The sequence below is a fragment of the Phoenix dactylifera genome, chromosome 8 (assembly GCF_009389715.1).
Source record: "Phoenix dactylifera cultivar Barhee BC4 chromosome 8, palm_55x_up_171113_PBpolish2nd_filt_p, whole genome shotgun sequence".
In the NCBI taxonomy this organism is placed as follows: domain Eukaryota; kingdom Viridiplantae; phylum Streptophyta; class Magnoliopsida; order Arecales; family Arecaceae; genus Phoenix; species Phoenix dactylifera.
Window position 1 is genome coordinate 26960707 of NC_052399.1, and position 21540 is coordinate 26982246.

At 36.2% G+C, this 21540-nt stretch overlaps 1 protein-coding gene across 2 annotated transcripts; it reads left to right on the top strand.

Annotated features, from left to right (window-relative positions):
• The first annotated feature begins 7128 nt into the window (after positions 1-7128).
• Positions 7129-20045, top strand: LOC103708639 (nuclear transcription factor Y subunit A-3-like). 2 transcript variants are annotated; one of them, XM_039129411.1, is made up of 6 exons: positions 7129-7395; positions 11561-11959; positions 14508-14620; positions 14754-14825; positions 18846-19013; positions 19382-20045. In XM_039129411.1, exons 2-6 carry the CDS (start codon positions 11659-11661, stop codon positions 19751-19753), a joined length of 1026 nt encoding a protein of 341 aa, XP_038985339.1. In that variant the 5' UTR covers positions 7129-7395; positions 11561-11658; the 3' UTR covers positions 19754-20045. The 2 variants fall into 2 exon arrangements, with proteins under 2 accessions (XP_038985339.1, XP_038985340.1); XM_039129412.1 differs by lacking the exon at positions 7129-7395 and adding an exon at positions 7437-7543.
• The last annotated feature ends 1495 nt before the right edge of the window (positions 20046-21540 follow it).

The window sequence follows — 21540 nt, forward strand, 5'->3', positions numbered from 1 at the left end:
GTCTTTACATCATCACCACTTTAATGGTCGTCATTTTGATATGCAAGTTTCTGTTCAAAAACAAGAAAAGAAAAACGATGACAGATTGGAGAATTATGGGATGCTTGAATGGTTTGAATAGTGGAAGTAGAGCTCAGTCCTTTGGGCTCCATTTATCAAGTGCGCATCTCGATGCATCGTTATGAAAATGAGCAGTTGTGATTGGTGGCATGCATGGCTGTATAGTACATATAATGTAGGGTATAATAGATAGAGATACATGTAGCATAGGAAGCATGCAAGAGAAGAAACCAAGTTTCTTAGAGATATGAACCCTTGAAAGTAAAGATTTATTGTCTTCAAAAGCAAACGATAATAGAAGCATGTAATACCAGAAGTTTGGTGTGAATGCTATCTTCTGTATCAATCGCCAAAAAGAATTTCTTCAATATATATGGAAACGAATACAAAAAGAAAATAGCAACGATCCCAAGCATGTCAGTTTTTTTTTTGAAAAAATTGAAATGTTGGAATCTACGACATGTCTTCTTAATTCTGCTGAATGTTAGTGTGATATATATATATATATGTAGAGATATAGTAGTGGATGTTGATCATGTTTTGGTGAATTGCCTAATTGCCACATCCATGTGGAACTTAAATTTTAATTCAGCATGACCTGAACCTATCTCTGCACTCCTTTGAAGCTTTAATGGTGGTGATATTAGCCAGAAAAGGCCTGAATTCAAGCCTTTGAAGCTTCGAGTTTCTTGATCTTGTATGAGTACCCAAAATCTCCTCGACGAATAACCGATGTGGTACTAAACACACGCCTATACGGGCCCTCACATACACACGCCTCCGTTCAAGCCCTGACGCCATCGTCAGGCTAAGGGTTGAAATTCATTCAAATCTAATCGCAACCAGCTTATGGTTAGCCTCCATGAATCTATGCTGCAGTGTCTCCTAGTTCACATGAGCTATGAGCCGAGTTCGCTCTAATACCATTTGTAACAACCCCAAACCTCATCCAAAATAGCTAGCTGAAAGGTAGTATTTGGGTTCTCTGATCCTGTATAAGTATTTGAAATCTTCTCGATAAATAACCAATATAGAACTAAACACACGCCCGCACGTTTTCTCACAACTTATTATCATATATCATTGCTATGTGGCAACCATATGTCTTTCTATTTGCTCTACTCTTGAAGCCGAGTTACAAGCAGCATGGCATGGTATATGTACTGCAGTATTCAGATATAAATCTACACAATGGAAGGTGATTGGATTACTGTAATCTAATGGATCAATAAAATACTTAATAAAACCAGTCATATACTTAGGGAAGGAAACCAATCAGCTGCTTGGTTGGCAAATGCAGGCTCAGATTTTTTGATGCTGAATTTTGGAGCATGACCCTTCCTCATGACCCCCCACCTTCTCCATTGTGTTATAAAAAAAGGGAAAAAAACAAAGGACAAAAAACAAAAAACAAAAACCGAACCATTGGAACTCGGCTACAGCACTTTATCCTGGTATGGATCTACATTGATCCAATCCAACTTTGGCCGATCCTTTCGCATCCTGGGTCTTTTAAAATGGAAACATATATATTAAGTTTGTGACTAACGGACAAACACTCTTCCATGGACCTTGCATTCGTGCCCAAATTTAAATATATGAAGAAGGGAGCCGTGTGAAGTTTAATAATCGTTGTTTGAGAAATACTTAATGAAGAAACTATAGGAACAATTGCTTCTAGACTTTTAGGACTAGTTTTGTTCGTGGAAAAAAAATTTCTCACTAAAATATTTTTTTAAAAAGCCGATGTCTGGATATATGATGTTTGAAAAGTAATTTTTTCATATTTGATTGATCGAAGAAAAATAGCATATTACAACATGACTTACGTTTAGTTGAATATCTACTTATTGTATAAAATATCTGTTATGCCTTTAATAAAGAGAAATATCTTATCATATTCTATCTAAAAGCTTAAGAATATTTTTGAAAAAAAATATCCTAATTTCTACCTTCTCATATTTCACAAAGGTTTTTTTTCATAAAATATGAATAGAAAACTCCGTCTAAATATAAGGTATGTCTCTATTTTCCTATTGACCCTGCTTTCTTTTCTCTTTTTCGTGCGAACCAAACGAGGTTTTAGTAGAGATAAGTTCTACTAGATGAATGCTCAAAGTATGTTTGCTTCCAATAGAGCTAAGCGAAAAACCTAAAATGATGAGGCTTCCAAGGGGATGCTGCTGCTTTTAGGTAGGTTAGCATCTTTCATAAATTAAGAATCCACCAACATAGTGACTTGCAAATGCCATCTAGATTAAACAATGCTTTAGGACTGAACTAATTATGGGCACTTAGGATTAGTCTAATGCAGACTTAATAATTGAAGTTGGCAACCCACATGCTTGTCTCTATCACCATGCTTCTTTTCTTCCTCTCATGTTATTTTCCCAACCCTGCAACTTCCCATGGCCCACATTAATTTAAGACCTGGCGAGGCTTAATGGCAAAGGGTGAACAGTACTGTGAATCACGTTATGCGATCAAGGAACGCGCATGAAGGTATGGGAGATAGATCTTATCAAAAAAAAAAAAAAAAAAAAGGTATGGGAGATAGTGGTAGGTAATAATAACTTAAAAGGGAACCCACCACGTAGGGACGATTTCGAAAAGATAAAAAAGTACCAAATATATGCGAAAAGATGGGTAGGTAAAGAATGTGATTCGATGAACCAATTCTTGATCTACATGTTAGGATTAGTATAAACTTATATCCAAAACAGGCTTTGAGTTAGCTAACCAAGCTTACCACCTTTTGTAACCATCGACATGGTGGTATGTGTCATGTGAATGCTCCTTGATATGCATACATTCAAGGGTCTTATGACATGAACCATCATTAGTTTGAGATGAGGATATTAGTTAAGATAAGCTTGAGATGTGGCCATTCTATGACGTTGTGGTCGGGCACCATTCATGATTTCCATGCAGAACAATTGAGGACATATACACATGCACACTTAAATATATATATAGATTTGTGCAGAGAGAGAGAGAGAGAGAGAGAGAGAGATAGAGAGCTTTGATTTTAATAATTTACAACAACAACAACCCCAGTGGCAGATACCATACACTAGTTAGGGTGCCATAACAGCGAGAACTTCATCCAAAAAAATTAGTAGGAAAGTGTTATCTAAATTTTTAGACTTTGTATAAGTACCCAAAATCTAATTATTACATAACCGAGGTAGGATTAAACATATGTCCTTTCGGACCTTTACATACTATACCTATTTAAGTCTTGATGTGTTTACTAGGTTGAGTTTAAGGATCTAAATCTATTCAAGTTCAATCCCTAGTACCACAAATCAAATCATAAAGTATGATGATCAACCTGCGATCAACCTAAATAGACCTGTGTTGCATGGTTCTTTAGTCTATATGAATCATTGATCGAGTCTACTCTAATATCATTTGTCACAATTTAAGATCTCATCCAAAAAAGACTAACTATAAAGTATTATTTGAATTCCTTAGTACTCTATATCTACTTAATATATAGTCAGATATAAAACTAAACACACGTCTGTTTTTTTCTTACTATTTTTGCTCAAACTAGCCTCATTTATTAAGTCGAGCCCCAAAAAAGAAAAGAGAAAAAAAAAGGATAAGCCTGGTTTTCTTTCCAATCGAGCCCAGCTTAAAAGAAGCGTTGCTCGTGATGCATCGATTGCACGATCAAGATCAAAGTGTTTGTCCGTTCAGCAGCTAGTCGGTGTATATAGTCCATTCAATAAGTCAGCCAGTCCTGATCATGCCCAGTCTGCTAAAGAACTTTTCTCGAAGTCTGTTAAACCGAAGAAAGATGCTCGTCTCCTCCCCCACCCCATCCATGTCCCGTGTGCTGCCATTATTCAAAAGAAGCTTTAGGTGGTCCTGGTCGGAAACATCTCTCCCCACCATCGACTTAGGACTTAGGATATAGCTGGCATGGTTGGTGCTTGGTTTCTACCCAATAACTCAAGTAAAGCTAAATCCTAGGAGATAACCATCACCTCTTTCTTTCGATCTTTCCTTCTTTCTTTCTTTTTTGCTGGTAGGGCGTAACCATCATCACCCTTTTGACTCTTCTTGCACCAGCTACTTATCCGGAGCTGCTCATTTAATTCGTTACATCGGAAACAACGAAACTCCCAAATGAATGCTTCCGCTTGCCACAACTTCCCCGCCGCTGTCATATTTAAGTGCCAAAAATACGACACTCATTTATGACGGCAGATCGATGGGCAAACCGGATGTCTTCTCCGAAAGCCACAAAAAAAAAAAAGCTGAGTTCCGTTGGTGAGCCGATTCGGCTACTCTGTTGTTACAGTATGGGGCAAAGCAATTACATCTTACTCATAGATTATAATATGGGATTAGCAATAACAAGTTCTTGGTACCATTCCTCTTGCAATGGATTCACTTAGTTCAAAATTTTGTTTTCTTACTAAAATATTTTTTAAATTTTTAAAAATATAATGTATGAAAAAATAATTTTCCGCACTTATGTTTGGTTGAGCATCTACTTTTCTGAAAAATTATATGAAATAACTATTATACTCTTAATAAAGAGAGAGGTTTTACTCGTAAATTTTGATGGAAGGATATTTTTGAAAAAGGTGGAAAAGTAGCTTTTTCTTGTCTTCTATGACTAGTTCTAAATTTAATGTACGTACACACATATACTAGATATATCTAAATTGCCTAAAATATAATCTGTTCGATCAAGACCAATGGTTTAAAGTTGTAAGTTGTATAGGTATAACATACTTTAGCTCATTAATTGCATTGCTACTATTCATTTTATGCTTACTTGATACATAGGTCATAGACCTCTGAAATAAATAATTTTCATCTCTAGATATTTTTATTTGAAAAATTATATCATTAATTTCACTATAAAGCATTTCGAACTAAATGCACTGATAAATGCTCACCTAACGCTCTATATATATTGCAAATAAAGCATTTCAAAATATGAACATCATGCAAGCAAGTAGGCGAGAAGATGTGAAAACATCCTGACATACAAGATGAAAATTATGAGAAAAAAAGTATAATAATGAGAGAGAAAATATAACATTTAAATCATGCTTACTTTCTTAAGAGACAGATTAGGGCCACCCTATCTTAACAGCACAAAATACAGCTCTTGAGATTTTGGTCTGAATTTACTTATTGGAAAAAAATCGGATATCAATCTAATAAGCAATGAAACCTTATGTTGCATCATCTTCCCCCCTCCCTTTGCGTGGTGGTAAAGAAAATTACATAGTAGTGATAAAGAATATACTTTTACTAAAATGACCGATACGCTTTTGACTTTAATAGCATCAACATGATTTACTAATCAAGAGATGTAAAATGTTCAAACCTTTTTGTTTTTTTTTTTGGAGTCACATCAAGCTCTTTTAGCTCAATGGACAAGGTTAATTGATCCCAATTTTAACCAACCAGATGAGACATGCAAATTGATCACAGTGGTTCGAAACATTACAATCTCAACACTCAAGAGTATCAATTATCAGATTATAAAGAAGAGACCAAGGTTTTACATATGTTTTAGAGCATAAATCATTCAAAACTATCTTATTTATAAACCAAGTTTTAAAGAAACTTATTTCTTAATTGAATGAGTCGAAACAAGCTGGTTTACATTTGCAGCCCTAGCTACCAAACTATTTACAAGGCAACATATACTTCATATTTTTCAAAGGTGATGCATGCCTTTGATTAACATATGATTGGATTAATACAAAAAAAAAAGAGGAAAAAGGAGGCAAAGGACTATTCACCCGTTCCCCATGTTTGTTTTAATGCTTCTGGTACTGTTTCCCTTTCAAGATGGCAGATGTTACGTCACAGATCATCTGAAAAGTTAATAGATACGAAGGTAAAAAAATATAATAAAACAATATATCCAACATTCTGGATAACCTTATGACTTTGGATGCAAAATAGCTACAACAACATCCATTGCATGATGTGGCGCTTATCCATTGGTCTTGTACTAATAAAAGCCGCAGATACCAGGCTAGACTTCACTACTGGACGGCCAAAAAAGTCATGTCCTGAGATCATCGTGATTAAATAGACCATGTAGCAACACTCTATTCTAATCCGCCTCTTGATTGGTTGATAGAAATCACTTAGAGAGGAGGATACCAAGTGAGGTTCCTTATGCATTAGCAATATGGTTTGCATTGCAAAATTATGCGCTATATAAGATTTATTAGATTTATGTTGAAAATATTTATTTTTACACAACTTTTTATTGTATGTAGTGCATGTGAGAAAAGCATGGATAGCTATTACACTATTTGATCAATAAATCTTTTAGTTGTTCGTATGCACTATAAGCACACGCATGCGTTCATTTAGGGCGCATTTGGTTCGTAATCGAAATCAAAATTGGAATGAGTTGGAATTGGAATCGGAATGGCTATATCCTCCAATATTTTTGGTTCGCGATGGAAATTGAAATCAGAATTAGAATAAAATTTGAATACGAAAAGAAGTTAGAAATTTAAATAAAAATCATTCATTTTTATTCTCATTTCAGAGTTTAACTCTTCCTAACCAGACATGTCTCTAGCGAACTCTCAATACTTTTCTTTGGAAATAGAGAAATAATGATGTATGCTGTTTTAGTTTGGTATAGAAAAAAGATGCATGAAACTAGAGAGAAAGCATGAGGGCATTTCTTTTAGAATCTTGTAATGTTGCATCATATAGCAATGGTATATCATCACACAAAGCCCAGCCCCCCTGTTGCTTATAGTATTAAGGGTAAGCGGTATTTCGCCAAACTGCATGATATGCAATATATATCTAGCAACCTCTAGAATGATAAGGTGGCACTTATGAAGTTTAAATATATAGTTTTTGGCAACAAGTTACATTAATGTAACAACAAGAAGTTAATATTAATTAATCACATCAAAAAGTGGGGAGGGAGAAAGAGAGTGTGCATGCCTGTGTGAGGTGGCGAGGTTGCGGCCAGTTAGCTCGTAAAGAAGTACGTGACTCAAAATTTATTTATTTGAGTTAAAGAAGAGAAGAGAGAGAGAGAGAGAGAGAGAGTGGGTTGTGGTGGCTTGTGAGGGTGTCGAAGCCCATTAGGTTAGAAAGTTTATTTTAATGATTTTAATTAATTAATTAATTAATTTATACATGCCTAAAACTTTTCTTAATGGGAGATGAAAAGAGTGGAATGGAGCCAAGGCTAGAAAAGATGAAAGAGGTCGGAGAGGTGGCAGGAGGCGAGAAGTAGAGAGAGAGAGAGAGAGAGAAGAGCACTGATGCAAGGCCAAGGGTTTCAAGCTAGGAGACATGGCTCCCCCACCTCGAAAGGTTCTTCTCTGTCCCAACTCCCAACCACTATTGTCCTCTCTCTCTCTCTCTCTGGTCTCTGTTTTCTTGCTATCATTAGCTTTATTTTTGGATAGAATCTCTTCTATTTCTGATTCTGTGATATCGGTTGCTGCAGACGATGTGTAGGGTATGTTGATTTTCTGTTTATCGTTCTGTTTGAATTGCTTTGGGTGATTGTTTGATGTTGGGGATGTGGGGTGGTAGGAGGTTTGGTTTATGAACATTCTTTTGAACCATTTTGGGTGCTTGGGCTTGTATTTCTTTTCAGTATGCTAGGTTATTTTTGATGGATTTCGAGAGTTGGGTGTGCGATTTTTTTGCTTTCAAGGAGTACATAGGATTGGTGCGATTGTTCCTATTGGATGTGATTTTGATTGAACTGCTTGTGTTTAGTTGAGGGGTAAGAAAAATGAAGGGACTACTTGCTGGAATTCAATTTGAGAAAGGGGTTTTTGGTAGGATTTGGTTGTTTGGAATGGAAGTTGTGAGCGGGAACTTGATTGTTTCGATGGAAATTTGCTCGACTCCCCTAATATTTATTCTGCCAATCGCAAAGAAAGATTTTCTGCTTCATCTAGAATTTCTATCTGGAGCACAGAAATTTTAGTACTTTCCCCTCTTTATTTAATGGATGCTATGGTATGAATTTACATGCTTTATCCGCTCCTTGAAACGGTGAAAGGGTGAGGCAATTCTGCAAATGTTTGCTGATCATATAGAGTGGATGTTTGATTAAATGAAGGAGCGAGAGTGCGGTGCTGATGTTAAAAGTGATGATTTGCTGGCATCCTCAGTGTCGCCATGAAGAAATTTGTCTAATTTTTTAGGACCATGGGAACTAAGTTAACTATAGAACTCATGGAATGAAGTAGACAGGACAAAATTTGGGTAAATCTATAATTCTCAAAGGTAATCTGGTCTCTGGGATGGGTCATCAGATATCTAGGTGGATATTATGCAAGAATTTAAGAATCTAGTTGTTTCGTAAGGCCTTTTTTTTTCCCCTAACTCTCCAGTCACTGACACAAAGCCGTGGCACATGTATTTAGCAGTTTTCTGTTCCTCTTCAAGGCACATGATTCAGGCTATTTCCTGCTCATTTATTGCATGTAGTTGTGTTGCTTCAATAACATATCTTGGTCTTTACTACTGAGTTCAAGTGTTTGAAAAGGTAATCTAGCTATATTAGAGGTACTAATTATATCTAAATATGAGTTTTTTGGTAGGATGTTGAAAAAGTGTTTTTCGACTTGCTGACTTACTACGAGTAAGTGAAAATGTTGTTAAAGGAAAATTAAATTGATGGACAAGATGACTATTAGTCTATTTCTCTTCTGTATTAGAAATTTTGGCAGGAGAAGTTAAATATGGATGTGTATTTACAGGCAGGCGAGAATTTTGAATCTTGTTTTATTAATAATTTGTCAGATTCTGCGTGGTTTAACATAATGAAGCTTCAAGGCCTGTGTAGTATTTTCTCATATGAAGGTAGGTGGCGAGGAGGACCTTGAGAGAGTATAATGGAGAATTTATGAGCCCAAAGTTTGTAATGATGATTCAGTTGAGGCATAATCCTATGATATGTTAGCTTGTTGAATGCAAACTTGATTGCACCTGCAATGAGGCATTACTTTACATGTGGGACACATACAATTCTGTATGTAGGAGAAGACCAAGAAGCTCAATTAAACATAAGTCAAAGGGAAATATTTTAAGGGATAGATCGTTGAGGTTAGCATTATGATGAGTCAAGGTGAGCTTGAGTCCCTTATGAATGACAATATATTGTATTACAAGATTGAAAAAAGTGTTGGGAAGCTGTAAATCACTAAACCGTTGTTTTAATATTTGATGTTTTCTAAATTGGCATGGGATTTTTTTTTTCTACAATATGAAGTATAAAGCAAGAGACCAGAAACTTTTATTTTTTGCTGATTTCTTGCTTGTTTTCTTATTTATTGTAGTCTCTTTCTTTTTATTTTTGATATTAACTGTTCTATGATGAAGGAAGAGAGTTGGCAGTTTGTGCTACATGACATTAAAGTGCAACTGGGGGAGATGGTACATCTCATATCAAAAGACCATCTGGTTATCCTTGGTGGCAACTGAGAACTATCTGATCATATTTTAATTGGATAGTATCTTTACTGAAATAAGATAATCTGTCGAGGTTGCATATTATACATAAGGCTTCAATCATGGGATATGGACATATTCACATATTTAAGTATGGAACACCATGAATTTATAACATTGTGTGGTTGAACATACTGTGATAAAAGAAGGGGGAGGGGCTTCTGACCATAGTAAACATAACTTGCATGTATGTAAACATAGATCTCTGAAGTCCTGGTCACTCCTGGGTATTTTTATATGGTAACTTTCAGAAAATCTCTTTTTGCTAGAAAATTCTAATGAAGTTACATGCTTGTGGTGGCAAGAATAAGAGGCATGGAATGAGTGTTATAAGTATTCTGTGCAGTTTCCCTGATTTAGGAGTAATGACTGAGCTAGCAAATATCATTTGAATAGCAGAGATAGTATTAAGTTACAGTGATTTAAGATATGTAACATTACTATATGGATTGCCTATTGCATCACATGGGCTTTGAGCAATGAGGGGAAAGAAGAACCTGCAGACTAGGTTGATTAATGTTAAAATAAAAGGTGAATGGGGCTATGAGTTATGATGTGAGATGGGGTGGCATGCGTAACTCTTAACTTCTCAAGCCTTAGAAATGGGACTTGGAAACTGGAGTATCCTTTCTTGTAATAGGAATATAAGGTTTTGGAGGGGTCTTCATTGCCTTTTGTTGGTAGAAGAATAGAGTAATTTGGAGGAAGATGTGAAAGTCTTTAGTTCATAACTGCTAGAATTGTAATAGGGAATTTGTTGGTCTGGCAAGTTGTTTCTTGGAGAAGGAAAAATCAAGGAAAATGAGGAATTTTGTTTTATCTCCATGACCTTCAAGGTCGTTATTTCCTCATGATTTGGAAGATAAGAAAGTCTGGAAGCCTGAAGCTAAGGGAGATTTGTGATGAAATGTTTTCACACCTCCTGCATGGACACTGAATTCTTTGTTGACCGCTAAAAGGGAGGGAAGTTTTCAACTCTAAGAAAAAGGTTTTTTCTATAAATTGTGTAGGTCCAGACTTCCAGCTGACTATCTTGCATGAAGCTTTATGCTGTACCTTGCATAGAAGAGTACATAAGGACATTCTTTCTTGTTCCATGCATTGCAGATTTTTAGGTCTGTTTTCCAGATTTTTGAGACCCTTTTGATGGACTTTTCAGTGTTGCATGCAATCTCTTGTTGTTCGTTTCTAGCATGCTGGAGGAAGGCTGGTGCATTGACAGGTTTGGATAGTGATAGAAAAGGAAATATGCTTTTATCATCTCTAAAATGTTGGTGAGAAGTTTCATGGAGAAAGGAATAGAAAAAATTTCACCTCCCTTTTCTATATTTTTGGTGACTGATTTGGTACCTTGTGTAGTAGAGTACATAAGGACATTCCTTCTTGTTCCATGCATTGCAGATTTTTAGGTCTGTTTTCCAGATTTTTGAGACCCTTTTGATGGACTGGTGGGAGTTGTGTGAATTTCTTCTTGTTCATCTCTAGCATGCTGGATGAAGGCTGGTGCATCGACTGGTTTGGACATATTTATCATCTCTAAAATGTCGGTGAGAAGTTTTGTGAGAAAGGACTAGAAAAAAAAAAAAATCCACTCCCGCTTTCTATATTTTTGGTGATAAGTTTTCACCAACCTGGTACATATTAATAGTTAGTACATAGTACCATTTCGGATTTTTTTCAGTTTCAACTTCTTACCACGTTTTATATATGAAGTTTTCTTACTTTTTAAAAAATATTTCATGTAAGATATATCTGTAATTCTACCTGTTTTACGATATTATCCTTGACCCCTTTGTTCTTCTGTAGAATTACTTAGTAATTTAGTTGGTTAAGATTATAAGGTTTGCTGGTAATTATATATTACTTCATGGGCATTCTGTTAAGCAGAAAAGTTAACACTTCTGCAAACAAACTTTTCAGTGAAAGTGGCTTTCAATGCTTCTAGCGGATGTTCTTGTCTTTCTTTCAATTTACCATATTTTTTGAATAACTCAATTATCATTAACAGGAATGAAGTAAGCACAAGAGGAATTTGAGATCCCTAGGGTTTTGGAACTTGTGTGTTTGTCAAAAAGAGTCACCGCCTGGCAATATAAGGCTTTTGAGATGCAGAACCTTAGCAACAAAGGCTCTGAGCAAAGCTCGGTTTATTCAACAGCTAATTGTCTAACCATTTGCCCATCATGGTGGAACTCTAGCGGGCCAAACATGCTGCAATCTTCTTATTCCAAGAACTTATATATGAACATGGGCACCATAGCACAACAATCTAATCAGATGAAGCAACCTGTGCATCAATTGCCTGACCAAGACTCATCATCAACTCAATCAACTGGTCAATCCCATCAAGAACTGGCGGCAAGAATGGAGGGAAACCTTCATGAGCAAGGTGCTTTGGCACATTCTGGTATGATCTGCTATGGAAATTAATCACTCAGCAGAAGTTTCCAATTAAGATCTGTGTTAAGTAATTTGAGTTGAGTTTTTCCAAATTACTTTCCTGTCCATAAAATATGCAAAAACAGTTTTATGGAGGGCTAGAGGGTTGAAATTTTAAATTTTAGCTAGTTCCTTTAGTCATTTTGTTCTTTTAGCATTATAATACTTTTGAAATTTATGCCTGTCAGTTTTCTCCGGATGTTCTTAATCAGTCACATTTGAATTTCTTCCATCCATGAAACTGACTACAAACTATTTACAGTAAGCAATATAAATTGTCATGTTATGTTTGTAATCATCTTCAGTCTTATATCTTCTTCAAAGATTGTATCTACTTACATTGCACATCCATTGTGTAACTTGTACTAATAGGCACATTTTCATTTCCTTTCCATTTCTTTTACTTGTCTACTTACAAATGACATCTTATGTACTTGATAGCCAATTATATTCTAGAGTTGTGTGTGAACATGTGCATCTGCATATGAGCATGGTTTGATGGGATCAAGCTAAATTGCAAGAGATTTGTTGTTTGGATGAAACAAATGAGACGAAAGTAGGCTTTTATTCTTAATCTGAAAATCCATTAGAAGTGGCTTTGAAATATTGGATTTGGAGAAATGTTATGAGAAGTTAAGGACAATGCATACTTTTCTGAAGTAAAATTTATTAAATTCAGGAACTTATAATTCCACTGCTCTTCTGGGTTATTTACTCCTTTGATCTACTATAATAGGTAATGGTAGCATCAAGATTCTCCATACTGGTCGGTACCATACCGTACCAAGCATACCGTACTGGTAATGAACCAGCATGCAGTCTCATATCATACTAATACTTGGTACTTTTTGCAGTCTCATACTGTACCATGTACCGGTACGGGATCTGGTACCGAGATGACGAATCTTGGGTAGCATTGTTGTTAATCTTTCAGAAGTGGTTTGATGCATGGTCAGCAGTCTTGGGAATGTTGGAATGCCTCATTGCAAGTGGAAAGGAGTATGAGCACAAAAGTGAATGTTATTAGCAATTCTTCTTCTATAAGATATAGCTAATTACTAGCTTGAGACCTGCATATGCAGTTGATGTTTTTTTTTTCTTTGTGGGGGTTGGGGGAGTCTTCTATCCAGCAACTTCCAAGAAATAATTGATGCTTATACTGAAGGGAATCCATATCAATATGTTCAAAGTACAACTTTTACCTCCTACACCTTTTATCTTCCCTAAATATTGATTTTTCAGCTCAATTTTAGAATGGAAATAATTTAAAGTTCAAGTGTCACATGTATCATCTTTATTCATGATTCTCATGTTTGTATTTCCGATATTCAGAGCATGAATACATTTGGTATCTAGGCAGTGATAAATATTTGAATATTGATGAAGTATCTCTTCAAAGTTATCATGAAAATGTGATGGGGCTTTCTTATGATTGACATTCTTTATCTTGTTAAAGGATTTCTTGCACTAAGGGACTTGATGTAGCTTTACATGCATTTAAGAGACTGCAAATCCATCATCAAGCTTTGTTAAGATGCATCTTTCATGAATTAGCCTGGATGTCAGTAAAAGCTGGACAATGGAATGACTCCTAGGGGACTTCCTCGATCAGGTTGAACAATTTGCACAACATATACTTGATCGCAATGTACCAGTTATCTTCAGTAAGAATGGAGAGTGCGAGGCTTTTGCTTGTGTCCGTGCATGCTTGAGTGTGCACTGCATGTCCATGTAAATATTTTAGCCATTAAGGTTTGAAGGTCAAATACAAGGGACCTTGTTCTCCCTGGGCACAAAACTCTACTATCCCTGGGCAAGAAGACTTAATTTTGGTCGACATATTTCTATGCATCTTGCTACATTACAAAAGCCCTCTACATCATTGAACCCGTAACCAATGAAAATCCTGGAACACGATACATATCTAGGACTGCTTGGGCTATGCCCCAAATGTTTTTATGTTAATTTTTGTTTTAATTTCAAGGTTATCTGCAATTCAAGTGCCAATCAGTGAATCTTCATTTTCTTGTGTTTTTGTTTGTAAATTTTACTTTTGAAAAACAATATATTTCCAACCTTACTTTATTGGCCAGTCCAAGGTGAGAGATTGGATAACTAGATATGGTGTAAATGTCCGGTGTTCAAGCTTTTGATATTTGGGTACAGTTTGCAGTAGTGGCCAAAAGTTGCCAGTCATTTTCTAGGTAAGTAATTTTTTCTGTCTGTATGGTGGTAGTACTTTCTATGAAAGTATGTATTTGCAGCATGCTTTCGTGGATACAACATATATATTCTGCATTCAGTATCACAAGTTTTGAATTTCAAAATGAATTGTAATCAATATGGCAATTTCTTTTTGTTGTATAATTGTGAATCATCATTTGATTTTAGATAATTCAGAAACTTTTTCGTGGGGTATTGCTGCAATGTGTATTTATTGAAACTTGGCAACTTGCTGATGTCACCTTTCTCTCATATGAACAGGCGTCTGATGGTGTTACTGTACTTTCATGCAGGTGATAATGTGACCTCCAGGAAGCAGGTTGAAGGTCATGCAAAGCAAATTTTATCTCTGGGTACTGCAGGAGTTGCCGGTCAACCTCAAAAAATTGATTTTAACCAGTCTATTGTGAGTTCACATTAATTTTATGGAACTTAATATTTGATTATATTCACTTTCAGACATGTATTTTTACATGTTTGTGCAGTTAATTGCATCTGCATGTGTTTGTTTGATTGGTATTCTGTTATTTCCATCACAGGCTTGCATTCCATGCCCTTATGCAGATCCATACTTTGGAGGGATTCTGGCTGCTTATGGATCGCATGCTGTGGTTAGTATTCTTGGGCAAATTTCCCTTTCCTGCATTACCTTTTCTTAGACATGTTCTTCTTACCTGTCATGTGTGCCTAGCTGTTGGACTTTTGCATGTGATTAGAGCTAAGATTGAATGAGAGAGACAACATGAGAAGAAAAAGGGTTACTTGTGTTTCATAACAATATGAAAATGGTTAGATTCAGATTTTCTTAAAGCATGTAATAATCCAGGCAAGAAGAAAAGAGACAATTTCTGTTTCAAGTCCAATTTAGTTCCATTTAGCTATTTTCGGTGGATGGTGTATGATTTCATCATTAAGGTGATACTGCTTTGGAAATTGGATTGACAACTACGAGTGAAATTTTATCATGACATTGTTGTGGTTCAAACATTTTCATGCAGCAGTAATTCATGCTAGTCATGGTGGATTTGCTTTTTACTCGATTGTCCTTTGAGTCCTGTTTGACTGATGTATGCCTGGAGCTGTTGAGTTTCTTGCTATATGTTGTTGCAGTCTTTTGAAAATTGTGTACATCTTCATAGAATTTTTGATGACATGTGTTCATGCAGCATAATATAGCACGTCATATCTAATTTTTCAGTTGCAAATAAAAGGCAGAACATACTGAACGAAACAGATACTGCAATTTTATTTCCACTCCATGAATATTTGAAATATAGAGGCCCTACTGCTTGGAAGCAAGGGGTTAATCACACTTCATTACAATGTGCGAGGCAAGGTATTGATGAACATTGCACTTGTTGCTGGTATAGCAGCATGCAATAATCTCCACCTGCAACAATGAGAGGGTGGCACAGGTTTACAACTATTGGTAAGTTAGGGTTTCCATGTTTTGCAATTTATGCTGCAAAATAACAGTGGATATTGTACTCTGAGCTGGTCCAGGAAGGCACAATTATTTTCTCCTACCCAACAGTAATAGTGGAACAAGTAGACAGATACTTGATGTTAGTCAATCAGAAGTTGGGCAGACCATAATTTTATTTTTGTTTAATGCACTGATTTTCTTGTTAGAATTTAGTTTGATGCTTAGTAATCTTTACTTTCTTTGTATATCTTTATTAATGCCTTTACATTTACTTTTTGATGATTGCATAGGTGGCTTCATTATATCTTTGACTGGATTTTCTTTTTTCCTTTTAAAACTATGCGATGCTTGCACTCTGTTACTTAAAATTGCTGTTCTAGTTGAAATGTTCTGTGATAGTTTCACATCATACTGGGTTGAGATTTATGCAGATCTTTCATGATGCTTGTTGAAACATACACTTATGTACTTGTACACTAATGAGGAACATGCTTCCCTTGCTTTCTATTTTTTATTATTTTTTTTGTCTGGGAGTATTTTCAGAGTTTTTCAATACTCAGAATAAAATAGGACAGACTAAAATATGACACATTTCAGCTTTGAGTTTGGGGTATGAGGTGTAGATGTCGGTGCTTCCATCTAAAGATGAAAATTTTGGATACTACTGTTGGAGTGTATGGAAATGAACTTGAGTTTTTAGTATGGTTGTTTATTTCACAAGTTCATAACTATAACGAGACAAAAAAAGGGAAAAAGTAAGTGAAAGTGCCTGGGTCTGGTTGGTTTGAAGCTTGAAACTCTGGTTTGGAGTAAACCACTAGATCTACTTATCAACTGATTGGGCATCTCCATGAAGGGCCAGTTTGAATGTTAGAATACTACGCTGCTGGTGTGTTAAGATGCCATTGGCAAGAATTTATGTTGAAGAGGGAATTGCAAGGAAGGAGTTGGAGCTAGAAGTGGCAATGGGTTAGGTCAGGTTGGGTTGAGACTTGAGATATATTAGGGAAAATCTGTCAGCACAAACCTAAACAATTTATTAAATAGGTAAAAGTCAAAAGTCAAAAACCAAATCTGACCTGTTTATTAAAAAGGTAACTTGACATGTGTAAACTGTCTAACAGGCAAGTTGTGTTGGGTCTGTGTAACCTATTAATCAATCTGAATCTATAAACAAAAACCATTTAAACAGGTCTTAAATTGCTTAACATGTTAAACAGGTCTTACATGGGTTGAGTTGTAACTGTGTAGACCTAACCCAATTACTAAACAAATTGAAACAAGTTAGACCAGGACTCCAAACCTAAATCTTGTACATTTAATAAATGGATTAATTCAGTCTATTCCTTGCATCCTGATCCAGTTTATACGAAACCCAAATCCACTTAACTCATGTCAGTTGTGGGTTGAATCATGGATTTCCTCCCTTGGTTGGAGAGAATTGGGGTACCTTTTGTATTATTAACAATCCCTATTCTTTCAGATAAGATAAATCCTTTGGTTATGTTTTTTTCAAGACCAAAAAATCAGGTTACCTGATTTGAATAAATTTGGAGGGGAAAATTGAAGGTTAAACTATTCCACCTTTTTTTTTAGGAGTAGTTATTGGAGTAAATGGGTTAGGCAGACAAAAATGAAGCATTTATCTTGTACCAACTTTTCAGCTGAAAAGGTGATTTAGTCTAGATGCTCAAGTAAGTGTTTGGTTCAAAACGGGTGGCATAACTGGGTTAAATGCTTATATTCTTTTTATTCCCTAACCACATGCAACCTTTGGGAGTGGAATCTATAATCTCTGAAAAATTGGGATGAGGGAAATGGATGGGGCCACATGACTCTATAACTTCTGTCTTCATCATTATAAACTATATCCCTCTATCGGGGTGCCTTGCCAGTCATGTAAAGCAATCTGGCATTTAAACAGGGCCTAAATCTAATTTTGTGCTTGACAGAAGGGTCTAAACAATCCTCCTTACCTATTCTCTTTTACAGACCAATGCAGTGAAAAACGATCTTTTTGGTTGCTTCTTTCTCCTGCATGAATTACCCACTCAAACTGCATTCTGTCTAGTGTTTTGGTTGTTCTATTTTTGATTAACCATTACGTCTTTATTTGCTAGCATTTCCTTCTATATAATCTTTTTTTTTTTTTTTTACATTAGTGTCTTTGCTCTCACATAGCAGCATTATCTAATCTGCTAATAACATGCCCAAGCCAGCATCTTTTCAAATCAACAATTAATGCATGTATTAATACAGTACATAAGAAAATAAGGTAATAATGTATTGATGATGCATGTTCACTGAGTTACTTACAAGACATTGTTCATTGCCTGCTTGGATGCCTTTGTGCCATATCTGCCAGCTTGAGGTAGATATCTGCTTTTTTGATTTTCTTGGATATTTCTATGTTAATATATTTATGGATGGAACATCATAAATGCAACTTGCAATTGATAATTTATTCTGCCTTCTTGTAGAAATATCATATATTAGATTGAGATTTATACTTGGATTTGCTTGTCATTTTACTTTTAGTACTCCTTGCTGGATGAGTGTTCTACTTTTCCATGGTAATATGTACAGGAAACTGTTCTCTCAGTAAATCTTGCCTAAATTTCTAAAAGAACAATCATGTAATATAATCTGTTGCCTTATGAGGGTGACATTTGACAGATATTTTATTGATTGATGGCCTCAATTTTACTCATTATCTAAATCATGCCTCTAGGAAAATCTCTTGCTTGTTGATTCTGAGAGGCACTCGGCGGCCCCTCTTATTTGTGTTTCGGAGGGAATTACAATCTGCCTTCTTTACCATTTACACATAAAATTTAATTATTTAAAGTCCATAATACACAGAGACATTTGTACATGCATGCATGCATGCATGTGTGCATTTGTAAGTTTCTTCACTTATGTATAAGCTTCTTTTGCAGTTTGAACGTTGGCTCTGTTTCATCAGTGAATTTTGGTCTGATGACCAGTATAGGAAGCTGCAATAACTTAAAATACTTGCTTATGTTTGAGGGTGCAAATATGTACTTATAAGGATTTTGGTCCATGCTTGTTTTACTGAATTCTTGAATTAGGGACTGTACTTTTTTATTCTGCTGATTCATCTTCATCATTATTTTTTAAACATATTTTAGAGGTAAAATTTTCTTCATCTTAGCATCCCTAATCAGTTTATACTTGAAAACAGATTCACCCCCAACTTGCTGGAATGGCACCTTCTGCTCGAGTTCCCCTGCCGCAACCTCTGGAGGATGAGCCCATATATGTCAATGCAAAACAATATCATGGAATTCTTCGACGGAGGCAGCTGCGTGCGAAGTTAGAGGCTCAGAATAAACTCATCAAAGATCGAAAGGTAGCTTATTAGACATTTGTGGGTCCTGCCCTCTTGCCCTTCGTGTTTTTGTTTCTTTTTCGCTTTTGTTTTGTTTTTGCTCCAAGAGATGAAGTGCTATCTAATTCGAGTTAAATTTCAATGGGTTTCTTTTCGGGCACTTTAGTTTGTGCTTGTGCCATGATACCTCCAAGTAGTATAAACTCTTTTATGAAGCATTCTGTGGTTGCATTGCCTTTTTCATATATGAAACGAAGCATTCTGTGGTTGCATTGCCTTTTTCGTATATGAAAGGGTGGAGTTCTTTTTATTTTTTCTGCATTTTATTATATGCTATGACTGTTCTAAATTCATTGTTCTATCAATCTGCTGCTGCACATCTTTTTCAGCCATACCTTCATGAGTCTCGGCATCGTCATGCAATGAAAAGAGCAAGGGGATCAGGTGGGCGATTCTTAAACACAAAGCAGCTCCAGCAGCGGTCCCAGACTACCACCACCAAAGACAACAAGAATGCCGCCAGTTCCTCTCTGCTGCAACTGGGTGGAGGGGGAGGTGGAGGGAATGGCACTACAGGTGCTGCAGCCACACCCACTTGCTCCGAGGTCACGGCTGCATCCGATGGTGGTTTGTTCCAGCATCAGGATCATCATCTCAACTTTTCAACTGACTTCCATCCCCGTGTTGTCGGGGGGAGCACGCAAGGTGGGAGCAGCAGAATTCATAGTGGTTCCCAGCAGCGGGTCTCGGTTATGAGGTGAACATGGGGAATTTACCTGGCACTGGCTGTGGTCTGTACTTCGACATCTGTCTGGTGTTTCCTGGGCAATTCATCCTTGGCTTTAATACTTATTTTCTGAAAATTTCTAATGTTAGATGGCGTCATTAGGAGGATCAAAAACTTAAAAAGTGTATGGTAATGCTAATGCTGACATTCTCTTATTTTGGCAATGTGTGGATAGCCGGATGCTATTTCAGATCTGCTATCTGGACTTCCTGCTTTTTAATGGCTTTGCAGCAAGATTCAAGGTAGACAACACTGATTTTACTGAATTGAGTCACCAGGACAATCCTAAATGTGGAGCTGCAACCAGTTCGTTAATGGTTCACACTGATTATAGGGTAATAGTGAAGTCCACTCTCTGTGGTACATGGAAGAACCCTAAATAGTTTATGAACTGAAATATTTGCAGATGGACTCTCTCTCTCTCTCTCTCTCTCTCTGTATATATATGTATATATATGTGCTGTCTATGGTACTGTCTATTAGACATTAGATAACTAGATCCACATCAGACCTCCAAGTCTACATCAAACATAACTCGCTCTACGTCACTTGCTATGTAGGTGTCTCCGGCTCTGATCTCAATAAGGAGGGTGAGTTAGGTTGAATTGTAGCAATTTGATGTGCAGGAAGATATTTCTAATTCCATACACAATTCTAGGGAATTTTTTTTTAAACCAAGAAGAAAAGAAAAGAAAACCTGCAGGAGAAACTGGGAGTGAGAGCAAGAAAAGTGGGGCAGATTCTTGAAAGGAGGACTTGGGATTTTGGCAGTATAATTGAGAAGAGAGAATATTTTCTATTAGGAAACTGGATAATTCGTGATAAATACGTTGGTCCTAGCCAATTACAGGGCGTGGGAAATCCGGGAGAAGGAGCCGTGGCTGCTTAGCTTCTCTCTACATTATAATACAGGAAAAAAGGACGTGGTGACAAATTATCTAGGGACAGGGATTCTTGCACGGATTGCCAATAGGAAGCTTGAATTTAATAGTAGAATAGAAGTAGACGTCTATAAAAATTTAATCTATTGCATCTAAAACTTTAAGCCTACTAAATGTGTATGACTTTTTCCAACATTCAAGTTGGACTTGGTCTAACATCTCGCCATGAAAAGTCTGATACACGTCTCTCTCTTTAATCATTATTCCAGTGGATGGCAATGACGTACGTGTGCCGATATATTGAACATCACAGTGAAAAGCCCATCTCTCTGGGCTCAAACCACAGCTTGTCCACGAGGAAATCCAAGCCTCCAAGGAAAATTGTGACTAGCTCGTGGCATCCAACAACGCCATCATTGTAATTACAAAAAGCTCCTATCTTAAACTAACTAAGAAGGAGAAAAAGGCCTCTATTATAATTACTGCTTGTTATTTACTGAATTTTCAATAATTTCTTCCAAGGAGGTTGTTTCTTTTTTCTTGCTTGTTCATTTCATTTTCCCAATGAAATGAATTGGTGAGTGTTCCTTCTGTTATTGTCTAGAAACACAGAGTGTACAAAATGGAGAATTTCCATGTTAAAGAAAGAAAAGAGTTCAAGGACACTTTTCTAGTTTTTGGTAAAAATAGATTTATTAAATCAATCTAGTAAAAATATATCCCTATCGTATGAATCGTAAAATAAAAAATTTGAAATCAAAAGCAATATCTAACTCAGCAATCCATAGAGTGGTGTCGGTCTGATTAGCCACATAACTCACCATTCAGGGAGGGTTTGAGGATCCTAGGTCTGACAAAGTGAAAATCTTGAAGGTATCTA